Genomic DNA, 12102 nt, shown 5'->3' with positions numbered 1-12102 from the left:
ATAGTAGTATCTCCATAGACTCCTAAATCTGTCTGACCCAAGGATCTCCTTTATATTTCGTATAGAACTTATAACCTGCAAAAAATGTTGCGCCAGATACAACAGTGGCAGAAGCGGAGCCCCCGAAAATTACTTGCCAATTAGAGTTTCCAGAAGATGTTCCACCACCGCCTCGATTAGCAGCAGCAGCTTTAGGAGTAGAAGAACCAGCAGAACGGGCTAGAGCTTCACCTTCTTTAGCACGAGATTCTTGACCAGCAGGTAGTTGAGAAGGATCATCAACTTTAGGAGTTTTAGGAGCAGCAGTAAGAGGAGGAGTAGTAGATTGAGAATCTTCAGAAACTTGAGTTGAGGTAGCAGGTTCTTCAGAAGGTCCTGCAGGTCCATCATTACCAGGACCAGCAGGAGTACCACCTAGTTCTCGAGATGAACCTTCATCATCTTCCTCCTCTTTCTTGTCTTCTTTCTCTTCTTTAGTTTGGTCTTGTCCTGGTCCTTCATTTCCAGTACGTGGTTTTGGATCTGGAGGACATGCTCCAAAGTTTCCACAGTTAGCCTCTTTTAGTGCCTCAATTAGTTTGTTATATTTTTTACAGTCATTCTGAATTTCCTTCGGTGTTACACTTTTGAGTTCATTTACTTCTTCCCACTTTTCGTTTCCACTATCATCGGTAGCAGGCTTCTTGTACCATTTGCTTTGCCCAGTTCCTTTAACATAGATAAGTACTGGATTTCCTCCGCAGTACAATGCATGCACACTGAGTGAACCAGGGATAGGAAATTTTAACTCTGGAGCAGTTATACGTCTTCTATTCTTGGGATCATTAGTATTCTGAAGACCTACACCGTTATTGTAGTACCTTATTGTGGCGAGCTTATAATTACCGTCAATGGAATGTTTGCAAATAGTAACAGAGTTTTTATGTGTACAAGAAACATTCTTTCGCTCAACAGTGATCTTCTGCTGATCACTACCACCCTTGTCTTTACCATGACAACGGCAACAATATGGCTTATTACCACTCATGGATGTACCCTTGCTAAGATCCATGGTGAGTATACCATAGTTCGAACAAACTAGATCATCTAGTGTCCTTTCAATGTCATTATAGAGGAGATTCGGTGTAGAACCTGTACCAAGTCCAATCCACTTATTACCATTAGCATTCTTTACATTGCCATAATAGGTAGGTGTAGCATTCCCTTGGGTAGTAACCCCTATCAAGAGGGCCTTACCAGGCGTCTGACCACCACCAGTATTATCATGTTTCCAGTAGTAGGCATCAACTGAGGTTACTTCTTGACCTTTAAGTTGACTGATGGCAGGAATAGGAGTATTGTGATCATCCAATACTTCCTTTAGTTTGAATTGTCCTCCTCCATTCTGCAGAGTATGGGTGTACCTGTAGAAATTAGATCCTTGGGGTTCATTAGACCTTTTGACAGTAATGTTAACAGTCTTACCACTGGTAGAAGTTCCTGGGTATTCCTCAGTACCATCAGCCGTTGGCTTGTTTTTGAGCTCAATGATTATTCCTTGATCATCCTCCATAATTACTAGAGTGACAAGGACAACTCCTCAGACATGAACATTACAGTTCCCTCTTCTTAGTAATATAGTTTCATCCTCCATGTTCAGAGAGTATGCTCTTTCAAAACTCTGAGATCCATGAAAGTCTCAATGCGACCAAAGGGAGCATACAGTAGAGATAGACTCCCTCACAACTAGCTCACTGTCAGAGAAAGTGTCCACAGAACAAGATGAACAACTATCAACACAGTAGTTCGAGGGATCCATATGGATAGTCTACTGGAGTAGACATCCTCCGGTACTATTCACCATTTCAAGATGCATGTTCAAGTGTCTCACATCCTTAAGGTTTCACAGATGGACTAGAAATGGATAAGCTCCTCATAGTCACTAATACGTCCTCTGGTTTCTAAAGAAGCCAACAAGTGCATCATAAACTTACCAATCATCCTTTCCGTAATAGCCAGTATATGATGGAGGGTTCCTGAGCAAATCCACAAATACTGGTGCTTCTTCCGAACTCGAAGGGTGTATTCCAAGAATGTCGTTATAGAAAACATCCTTGCCGTAGAGATCCAGAGGATCCCATCCCTCCTTTTGCGAATCACCCGAATAACGCAGGACGTAATGTTCCATTCTCGCCGCCTGCAAATCTACCGGAATGTCACTCAGGTTACACCTATCTACATGACACTTTTTGTAACCTCCAGAGGAGGCAGGTTGGCCTCCTGGAGTCTCCGCCAAAATCTGTCCAACCGGATTCACGGTAGCGCACAAATCATTCCTCTTTCTAAATGCACACTCGGCATCCAGATTAACCCTGAAAACCCGAAAGTAGAGCTCGGACAAGATCGGCGCGAGCTTCGTGTGTATTAATTCGGCATCGTGTAAGAGCTCCTGAAAGTCGTATCCCTCGTCTCTTTCTACTCCGTGTACGTGTCCTGTACGCGCTAGTGATATGTTTTGTGCGAATCCCAGGTCGATGACGCTCTTGAATGCGCAATCAACGTCACCGCTGCAATTGTAGACGACTTTGGACAATATGCCTCTCAAAAAGGCACTTGATAGTAAACCATACAAGACGCTGCGATATTTCATTGTCGTTCCTATCCCTTTCTCTAACAATCTACTGTCTACCAAAAGCCATTGTGTCCATCCTCGTGTTTCATGGGCACACGTGTTCCATTTACTACATTAAATATAAAGTGAAAGTTCTTGGCTAAATCTTCTTCGCAGGTAAATTTTCGCCCTCATAAACAACCCAAGCAAATCGCTCGGTGTGTATGTATCACGTCCAGTAATCAAGTGATTTCAAGTTTATAGATTAAATCTGGACGTATCAATCTGTCTCTCGTTTTGTCTATCAGCTCGTCTCCATCCTGTGTCGCGCGACGACTCGATCCTCTCAAGTCTCCGTCCACCGCTCACTGAACATCCCAGTAGTCGTAATTCTGTAAAGTCTCTCATCACGTGAATGTATGCAGCAAAGTAGCCGTAGGATACTCATGTGTGTGCATCAAAATGGCGCAGGGGTTGCGTCACCACTGGGTGTGCTGTCGGTTGTCCCGAGAGGATGGGCCCAGAAAATGTTAAATGGCAGACGACTATCGCAAAGTTTTTCTATCGGATCGCTACGTAAATTATAACCTCTTGGACCAAAGCATAAGCCAACATGAAAGGGAACTCCAAAAGGTCGCCCAAATACAACAAAAGGTCCAAGAAAGCTCTCTACTCCGGGCTACCATGATTGGAATCGGTAGTGGCGTCATAGGTTTGTCTATTTTGTCAGCCATTGTCCATTCTGTGGACGTTGGTTTGGATGGCATGGAGCTGTATGGGTTATTCTGGTTAAATCAGAAGTAATACGACCTTCCAATGACTCTGCATGGTATATACGACTCATTAGCTCATGCCAAGGAATAATGTCTATTCGTTCATCACAATCCTGTAGGTGCCATGTTTGGGACATTTATGTTTACGATAAATATGAGCAACAATGTCATGCCAGGGGAACAGCCAAGAGGAATCAGGGCGGAGCTAGCAGCTCAGTATAGACAATTTGTACCATATATAAAGGGAAGCATTAAAGGCTTTGCCAAATTAGGATTTATTTATTCGCTCTTTGAAGATATAATCCAAAAGGTTAGTTTCTTATCCTTGTGCTCTATGATCCAATTTCATCCATTAATGACATTGCAGAAACGGGCGACATCGGATATCAAGAATGCCTTGTATGCAGGGTGTACAACTGGAGCTCTCTTGTCGATTAAAAATGGGCCAATTCCAGCAATTGGTGGATGTGCAGGATTTGCCGCCTTTTCAGGATTGATGGAAAAATATCAGAGAAATCGTTAAGTGGCGATATGGAGTATAAAGGGCTTTAAATTAGCATCTGCTGGCGATTCGCATGTGCAAATGAACAATTCGCTGTGATGTAGAATCTCGGTAAACTTTGAGTATAGGAGTAACTTGTAGTATACATTGTATCTACTACGGCTAGGAATCTATAGGCATAAAGGTACGGTACTGTAGCTTGTGTTATTGAAATTTCTCGTACTACAACTCCCAGAGAGTATTACTGCTCGAAATTTCTGTTTATCTCGTCAATCATCATCTATCTGGCAACGCTAGTGGATAGCTTTTATACTCTCTGAACACTGTCTCCAAACTTGCAAATAGTTACCACAAAGAGTTTAGCAGAAGATTTAAAAATCGTCAGACACTGACGTATTCCTGCATTTTGATGCTTTCATGATACAAGGTCATGGAAGTCCCGGTCTATACTATAGACGGCATCGTTTGGACTTCAACAATTTAGTCAGGAATGTTTAAAGACATGTTATCCTGTTTAGGCCATGAGTTCTGGCTTGTGTCCGGCTTGAGCGGCAGCCTTCTCTCCAGCCAATCTCAAGTGACGGAAGAAGAAGTGAGCAGCAACAGCTGGATATGGTGGCTTTAGAGCCTCAACAGCGCCAGCCTTATTGAGAGCAGTCAATACAGCTTCAAGGAAGAGCTTGAAGTTCTCTGTATTGCTAGCATCATACTCCTTCCTAACACCACCAGCCACTGGGTCAAGCTCGAGGTAGTGATGAGCCAAACCTCCTTTCTCTGTTAATTCAGAGACGACAGCGAAAGCAGCCTCCTTGCACTTGGAGAGAACAAGAAGTTCGTTGAGTTCGTGGCCTTCATTCTGAGTTTTCCAAAGTTCATGAGCACCGCAGTGGACCTTTTGGACTTCCTTGCCAACCAATGGCTTGAACCATCCAAGTTGCAAACCATGACGACCTTCTACAACAGTGAACAAACCAAGATCATTATGACCAGTTTCCTTGAGAGTCTTCAAGTCAAGTTCAGCGGCAAAGGCTGAGGCCACAAAGGCAAAGAGGGAAGCGAATACGAGTTTAGCAGAAAGCATCTTGTAATGTGTATATAAAGTGATTAGAGGGTTGCATTCAAGAGTCTTCCTATGGGGACCTGAGCCTTCTACATTAATGGGGAAATAACACAATCTTCTCCCTTCCAGCTTTCATTACACAGTGAATTTCATGCCTTTAATTTTCCCCAAGGTAGCTGGAACCTCCCATGATCCTCCAGCATCCAAGTACTTGCCCGGTGATCACCTAGTCTTCTTTCTACACACCTTCCTGATCCCCCTATATTCCACAACAGGGCCATGCATGAGTGTTCCTGTGGCCATGGCATATGAACCGTTCCCACTGCATACTCCACCATTCCTGAACAGACACAAAATGTGTACACATTGTGATGTATAGTTACGTAAGAGAATCTATGGAGAGAAGATACTGGTGAACGCAAGATTCCTTGGTGAAGGATATATGGGTACTTTATCCAGAGAGACATCCAATGACCTGTACATTCTGCCTTCCAGGGACATGACGTAGCATCCAACCACCTTTACCATCGCTTATACGCGGTAGTGCTATGGACCATAAGCGCATTGCAGTAGCCATACAGGTCTATTGTATGCCCCTACACAGACATTCATGTTTGACCAGCATCCATTAGAGGTACAGTCTATAACCACAAAGAGTGTATCCCTCATCCATTAGGGAAGAACCTCTATTCTTGGTCTCTGTATACCCTCACAGGACAGACTACACCTGTAAGGCCAGTCCTCCGGACACCCATTGTCTCAGTATTCCTGCGTGTTCCTTTCCACTGGCCTTTCAGATGTTCTATGTACTCTTTAACAGCACTAGTGGATCAATAAACTCATGGCATTGGAGCGTCCTAGTGGCATCCTCTAGAGTCTCCATGGTCCTTGTAGAGACACCCTCAGTTGTTGGCGGGAGTAGAGAGACTTTGCAAGTATCCCGCAGATGCTTTAGAATGTAATGGGTCCTTTGCTTATAGGGATCCGTAGAAAATTCTCCTCCATCTGTACCACGTTCTAGGTACCCCTAGTCATCCACTCCCAGAGACCTCAGTTGTTCATGCCCTTGGTGACTTTCCAGGGACGCACTTTGCTACACATTTCCCCTTGAAGATATAATGTCCCATGGTGCTGTTGGCATGGCTGAACACTCTGTATCTCCAGTTGCAGTTCACCCACCCAACGAGGAATTTGGCGCCTGCATGCAGCAGATGAGTTGGAAATTTTTCCTCCAAATCAGGTCGGAATTTTCCACTGTTGCTCTATGTGTAATTTTTAAAACTTTCCCTTTACTTATTAAATAGATAAAATTATAAAATGGTGGCGTTTGCGGTTGCGCTGGTAATCATCTCATTCGCCAGAACAGTCTCGGCAGCTGTTCCACCGTATGCAAGAGATGAGCTTGTTAATCTTGGTAAGGAACTCCGTGAGTACACGCTACAGGCAACTGAAAATATCAAAAAGGCGAATGATCTGGTGAGATCTATAAGGACTATGGTTGAGAATCTCAGGCTCTCTAGCAATAACAGAGGACATTCAAATGAGATAGTTGACGATCTAATCGCTTTTGAACGTAAAGTTGATGAAAGCAGAAAAAAGGGAAACCCCAAAATGACCCAAATATTCCGCAATTCTAATACATTGGCAATCGAAATTAACCAAATCCTGGATGATGAAAATGAAGATGCCTTATTACCAAAGATACAAGAGGCAAAACAAGTATTGGAACAGAACAAAAACACCCTAGGAGAGATCACAAGACAATATGAGGAGCTTGTGAAAGAATTTAAAATGAAAGGAAATGCATCAGCACGTGATACTGCCTATGGTGGTAATTATGAAAATTACAATCACATGCCTCACCAGGGGGATGCAAACGGATCTCAATGGCAATATAGGGAACATGAAGGAGTGAACCTGAGCCCAGAGCCTACTGAAGATGAACTCCGAAATCTACTAGAGTCGAATAAAATTCCAAAATTCTCCAGAGATGACTTTATTACCATTGCAACAGCTTTAGGAAGGTTACTGAATAAAACGAATAAAAAATTCAATAAAGATGAAAGGGTGATGACAAATATGCTTGATCGTACAAGGAACATGTTTAAAAAGGCTCTGTCCATGATTGAAAAGGCAGATGAATTCCAAAATACCGAACGATTGCATATCGAATACCAGAGATTTGTAAAGTATAAGGATGAAGCAGAAGGACTTTATCGTATTTCAATGGAAACTATAGGGAATATTAAAGAAGATAAGGATCTAGTAATTAAAAGGATTGAAACTTTAATAGCAGAACTTGCCCATTTTGGCAATGATGTGCCCATAGAAAATGATTTGGAAAAGGTATATATACGACTCTGCAAGGAGATTCTAATAAAAATTGGAGAAATCAGGGAAAAAACATTGGACTTTTCATCAAAATCCACAAAGATCCATGGAATTTTCGAATCTGTTAAGCATTTTTTTAATCTCGTAGAGGTGTACTATGACAAGCTAATTTTTGAGAGAATGACCAATAATGCAAAAAAACAGAATACTCAAGATAAAAAATCAGAGTCTCAAAATGAAAATAAACCTAGCGAGCCATATCCACGGAAAAGTGAAATACCTGCGGATGCCGAAAAAGAAAATGCCGAGCCAAACGCCAGTGGAACTTTTTCAGAAAATGTATCTGAACCAGACGGAAATGGAAATAAAATGAGAAATGATGACCCAGAAGATAGTCACAAGAAACATGACGAGATACATAAAAAGCCAGAGGAAGAACAAATGCCAAAAACATCAAATGATCATTCGAATTATCCTGTTAAAAAGGCCAAGGTTAGATCGAATATTGCATCTGAAAGTAGTGTTAAAGATGAGGATTATAAAGAGGAAGATGTTAATATCCAAGATGATCATGAAAGGATAAAAGAAACTAAAGAACCTATGAGATTAAGAAATACCAATGAAACCGATGGTACATTATTACATGGGTTTAATTCTGTCATATTTGTGATGATTTGCATTGCACTAATGTAATTTTTTCTGCAAAATTAAATATAATTGGGAGTTAGTATAATGAATACTACCTTTAAGCTTTTTAATACGATCGCCTAGCTTTACCAAGTGCAAAAACATACTTTATACAAAGGGGTAACTAATTAGCCTGCCCTAGGTGTAGGGGTTGTATTATATGTGCGTTATTAGTTCCTACCCTTCTTGACTCCTACGGATTTTCCGTAGGTTTTGGGGGCCTTCAGACCTTCTAGAAGCAGCGGTTCTTCTACGTTTTATTTTCTTCCTGATCCTTATTACTCGGTCGCGAGAGAATTCGAGTTCGTTTTCCACTTCTTCCTCTTCAAGAGGTTTTTCCTCTTTGTCGAGGTTTCCGAGGAACCTTTCGAAGATGTCTTCCAGCTTTTCTTCTGGTTCTCTTTCTTCAACTCCTCTTCTTCGATCATGAGTTACCGAATCTAAGGTGGTACGTAGTACTCTAGTCTGCATGTAGGCTCTGATTTTTATGGGCACCGCGATTTTCTCTAGGTGCTTTGCGTGGTATTTTGTGACCAATCCATCCCAAGAGTATACTATTGGAACGGTGCATGCTGGCATATTATGGATGCCGCATAATTCTTTTGCAAGGACATCGTATTTCCTTTGTTTATGAGATTCCGTATCTGAAACCTTAGTTGGACACGTGATTCCGACTTCGACTATAAATATCCTTTTATTTCTCCTGTCGTAGAGTTGGATATCAGGTCTATTGTTCGTTATCCTGGCGTCCGTCTTAACAGCAGTATCGATCCTAAGTTCATTTGTACCGTCAGTAACTGTCTCCTGCATCACATATCCTTTTATTTTCTTTCTTTTTATTAGATTGAACATGCGGCACAGGTGGAGAGATACACATTTCAGAACTTCGTTGTGTCGTCTGGTGTAATCAAAGGCTAGTTTACGTTCACAGCATGTGGCCAGGTGGTCTACAGTAGCTGTTGCTCCTTTGCAGTGTTTGCATTTGTCATAGTTTCCCATGAAGATGTTTCTGTCTTGGAGAGCGCAGTAGGCTGCTTCGTCTCGGGCTGAGATGTTTCCATGTGTTAGCCAAAGTGCAGATTCCTTCCTATCAATTAGATTATCTCCATTCAGTTGTTTAAAGAATATAGGGTGGCATCTCTTTTGTGAAAGTGAGTGGAATAGACTTCTCCTTTGCATCTCATTGATATTGTCATCTCCGATACGTAGTCCTCCATTGTTGACGTTTTCGTATTTGCGTCTAACAAATCCCTCTATGCGTGACATATGGGTGAGGTCTTCATTTTCGATTTGCATAATCAATGCTCGACGTGTGGATGTCTCACTGCCTTTTCTCAAGGTGTCCCAAAAAGTTAGCAACATCTTTTCAGATCTAAAGGTTGCTGATGCTAGTCCCCGTCCACATTGGTCTCTTTTAAGGTAGAGTCTTTCAGGGGATGCATTGAGGTAATGTATCCTATGTTTGACCAATATTTTGCGGATGTCCAAGTCTAATGCCTCAAAATCATCCGGTAAAAGTCTTAGCAATCCAGTGTAGTAGTTCAGGAGGGACAAAGCAAACATATTTATTGCCTTGAACATGTTTCTCCCGTTCAGCTTGGTTTTTGCTAATTTTTCAACCCTTGCCAAAATTTCGGCTCGGATTTTTTCCCATGACTCCAACGATGGGATGCTTGATCTGTCTTCCATTATACCCAGGTATTTGTACATTGCAGATCCTTCCAGTAATACTGCAGTGTCTTCACAGAGAGGCGAGTTTGTAGCCGACTTTTCTCTGTTTATTTCCAATCCTGAGGCTTCGCAGAACATTTTGACCTCATCCGTCATTTTCTTTAGGATTTCGTCAGTTTCAGCGAATAGTTTAATATCATCCATGAATAGTAGGTGGTTCAAGCCATGTTCCTGTTTTTCTCCAATCTTTCCTTTTACCGTTGGGTAAACTGAATGTAGGATTTTACTCAGGGGATCCATGCATAGTACGAATAGTAGCGGTGATAACGAGTCTCCTTGAAGGATTCCTCTCGTTACCTTTTTCACCATTATAGGTTCTTTCCCACATCTAACGTCTATTGTCCATCCACTAGTGATATGCTTTATAAAGTTAGTAATCCAATCTGGGATATTCAGGTGATCTAGTACGGCATGTAAATATTTATGGTCTATCGAATCGAATGCCTTTCTAATATCGAGCCATGATGTTTTCAGATTGTTCTTGTGCGCCCTGTTAATTGCAATGTTCAACAGTGCTTGTTCCTTTGCCCCTTGGACTCCTTTAACCGTGGCCAATTGCGCTTCCGACAGCAATCTTCTCTCCTGTACAATTCCAATTAACACTCTGTAGACACATTTTGTTACCAGTTTGTACAAGTTAGACATGCAGGTTATCGGACGGTAGTTGCTTGGCGTTGTTTCGTCGCTCTTCTTGATCAAGTATGTTATTCCCTTTCCAAACCATTGAGGTATCTTATGGGGTTCCATGCATGCTTGTTTTGTTAGTTTATACAAGAAGGGGTGCAAATGTGTTGTTCTCTTAATGAAGAAGTTGTATACTCCATCGACTCCACATGCTTTCCAGTCTGGGAGTCCTTTTATGATCTCATAAAATTCTTCTTCGGAGATGAAGTCTTTCTCTTCCCTTACAACTGTAGGGTTGAGATATAGGTACCTTTCGAACTTTTCTGGATTTATAGTTCTGGCGTCCCACACAGGGGACCAGTGTATCTCCATTTCCACTGGAGACGGGTGATCTCGAGATTGTCCTTGGTTCAATAGATTTCTGAAGAATTTTTTCGTGTTCTTCTCGAAGTTGCTATTGTCCAAGTTGAATTGTATCCTCTCTTCACTCCTGTCAATTTTTGTTTGGTATATGAGTATATTATTGTCTAAGGCTACTTTTTCTTCGAGTCGGTGTTGGGGGTTTTCCAGAATCTTCCCTTTGTTTTTCATGTATTGTATAGCCCGACCACGTTCTTCTCTAGACAAGTCGTACAGTTCTTCTCTGTCAATCAGTTCCTTAGTGTACTTGAATCCTGCTATCTTAAATTCCATGTTTTCCTTCCAATTGGAGGGTTCCCATTCCTTGTATGTTACGTGGTGATATGACAGTTGGACTGCTTGCAATATTCTTGTGGCTTCTGAGAAGTCTCTTGGTTGATTTGAGATTTCTAGTAAGTAGGATCCTAACTCGTCCAGGATGTACTGAAATGTTGTTTCCTGGAATCTCTGTGAGTAAATCTTGTAAGTCCTTTCGGCCTCCTCGATTTCATATTGTTCCATTAGGACCAGCTTTCTATTTATATCCTCTTTGATGTTTATTTTCCTACGTAGCTCCTTTAGAGAGTTCTCCGGGAGTTCATCGGCTCGCAGCATGAGCTCTTCATCAGAGGGTAGTTTTAAGTGTAAGTTATTTCTTAATCCTTTCCTAGCCAGATCTTGGAGTTTTTCCAAGTCTATATCATTAGAAAATCTTGCCTTATAGGCTTCGTGGATGTGTTGCCATCCGAACTTTGGGACTTTACCTAGGCTTTGTTGGACCTTGTGCAATACACATGCTGGCCAAATCTTCTCTGGTTCGTCCGTACCATCTAACATTACTTTTAGAGCTATTATTTTATTATTTTCATTTTCTTTCCGCTGCTGTTTAGAAGGTCTTTTGTTCCCCTGTCTATTCTGGGTAGTTGTACAAGTCGCCACCTGTTTGTTTAAATAGTTGTTTTGATTATATTCAGGTCCACATTGCATTTCACCCGGGGCTCGAGTTAACCTATCTTGAGCTGCGTTGTTGCAGAATTCTTCTTCGTCTGTGAAGCAGGATGTTCTATCAGACGATCCTGGTTCTTCTATCGGACTAGAATCTTCTGGTAATTGCGAATTAACCTCTTTAGGTTCTAATACTCTAATTGAATTATCGCTTGGACTTGGCGGAGTTCCTGTTAGCAGGATTTCGACCTCATCAGCTTGATAGTTTGGAGGTGTTAGGTCGATGATTTCCATTTGATCATCTTCCTCTTCACTTATCTCCATTGGCGTCCAGAACGCCTCACTAGAAGCAGATTCTGCTTCTGTAGTTGAGTTTTCACTTGTTACAATTAGCATTTGTGTGTCATCATCACACATCTTTTGATTTAGGCGCGGCGACCTTCTCGGAAGGCTACCTTGA

General features: G+C 41.8%; 7 protein-coding genes across 7 annotated transcripts; 3 read left to right on the top strand and 4 right to left on the bottom strand.

Annotated features, from left to right (window-relative positions):
* Window positions 1–22: 22 nt before the first annotated feature.
* Window positions 23–1552, bottom strand: BEWA_013960 (hypothetical protein; the record flags this gene model as incomplete). The annotated part of the gene is made up of 1 exon (XM_004832232.1): window positions 23–1552. One exon carries the CDS (start codon window positions 1550–1552, stop codon window positions 23–25), a length of 1530 nt encoding a protein of 509 aa, XP_004832289.1.
* A 417-nt stretch (window positions 1553–1969) lies between these two features.
* Window positions 1970–2629, bottom strand: BEWA_013950 (signal peptide containing protein; the record flags this gene model as incomplete). The annotated part of the gene is made up of 1 exon (XM_004832231.1): window positions 1970–2629. One exon carries the CDS (start codon window positions 2627–2629, stop codon window positions 1970–1972), a length of 660 nt encoding a protein of 219 aa, XP_004832288.1.
* Window positions 2630–3124: 495 nt separating this feature from the next.
* Window positions 3125–3886, top strand: BEWA_013940 (inner mitochondrial membrane translocase, putative; the record flags this gene model as incomplete). Its single annotated transcript, XM_004832230.1, has 3 exons — window positions 3125–3302; window positions 3483–3673; window positions 3731–3886. 3 exons carry the CDS (start codon window positions 3125–3127, stop codon window positions 3884–3886), a joined length of 525 nt encoding a protein of 174 aa, XP_004832287.1.
* A 337-nt stretch (window positions 3887–4223) lies between these two features.
* Window positions 4224–4967, bottom strand: BEWA_013930 (signal peptide containing protein). Its single transcript, XM_004832229.1, has one exon. It carries the CDS (start codon window positions 4944–4946, stop codon window positions 4380–4382), a length of 567 nt encoding a protein of 188 aa, XP_004832286.1. The 5' UTR covers window positions 4947–4967; the 3' UTR covers window positions 4224–4379.
* A 279-nt stretch (window positions 4968–5246) lies between these two features.
* BEWA_013920 (hypothetical protein) lies at window positions 5247–6036 on the top strand. The gene has a single exon (XM_004832228.1). The coding sequence runs from the start codon at window positions 5723–5725 to the stop codon at window positions 5885–5887; it is 165 nt and encodes a 54-aa protein (XP_004832285.1). The 5' UTR covers window positions 5247–5722; the 3' UTR covers window positions 5888–6036.
* A 206-nt stretch (window positions 6037–6242) lies between these two features.
* Window positions 6243–7949, top strand: BEWA_013910 (signal peptide containing protein; the record flags this gene model as incomplete). Its single annotated transcript, XM_004832227.1, has 1 exon — window positions 6243–7949. One exon carries the CDS (start codon window positions 6243–6245, stop codon window positions 7947–7949), a length of 1707 nt encoding a protein of 568 aa, XP_004832284.1.
* A 171-nt stretch (window positions 7950–8120) lies between these two features.
* BEWA_013900 (reverse transcriptase domain containing protein) lies at window positions 8121–12059 on the bottom strand (the record flags this gene model as incomplete). Its single annotated transcript, XM_004832226.1, has 1 exon — window positions 8121–12059. One exon carries the CDS (start codon window positions 12057–12059, stop codon window positions 8121–8123), a length of 3939 nt encoding a protein of 1312 aa, XP_004832283.1.
* Window positions 12060–12102: the final 43 nt, after the last annotated feature.

The sequence above is a fragment of the Theileria equi genome, assembly GCF_000342415.1.
Source record: "Theileria equi strain WA chromosome 4 map unlocalized gcontig_1105316255033, whole genome shotgun sequence".
NCBI classification, from domain to species: Eukaryota; Apicomplexa; class Aconoidasida; order Piroplasmida; family Theileriidae; genus Theileria; species Theileria equi.
The sequence above is the reverse complement of the archived record's forward strand: the minus strand, read 5'-3'. Positions and strand labels throughout refer to the sequence as shown.

Coding starts and splice junctions, on each gene's coding strand:
- BEWA_013930 (XM_004832229.1), bottom strand. CDS start 4,946: ATGCTTTCTGCTAAACTCGTATTCGCTTCCCTCTTTGCCTTTGTGGCC.
- BEWA_013920 (XM_004832228.1), top strand. CDS start 5,723: ATGTTCTATGTACTCTTTAACAGCACTAGTGGATCAATAAACTCATGG.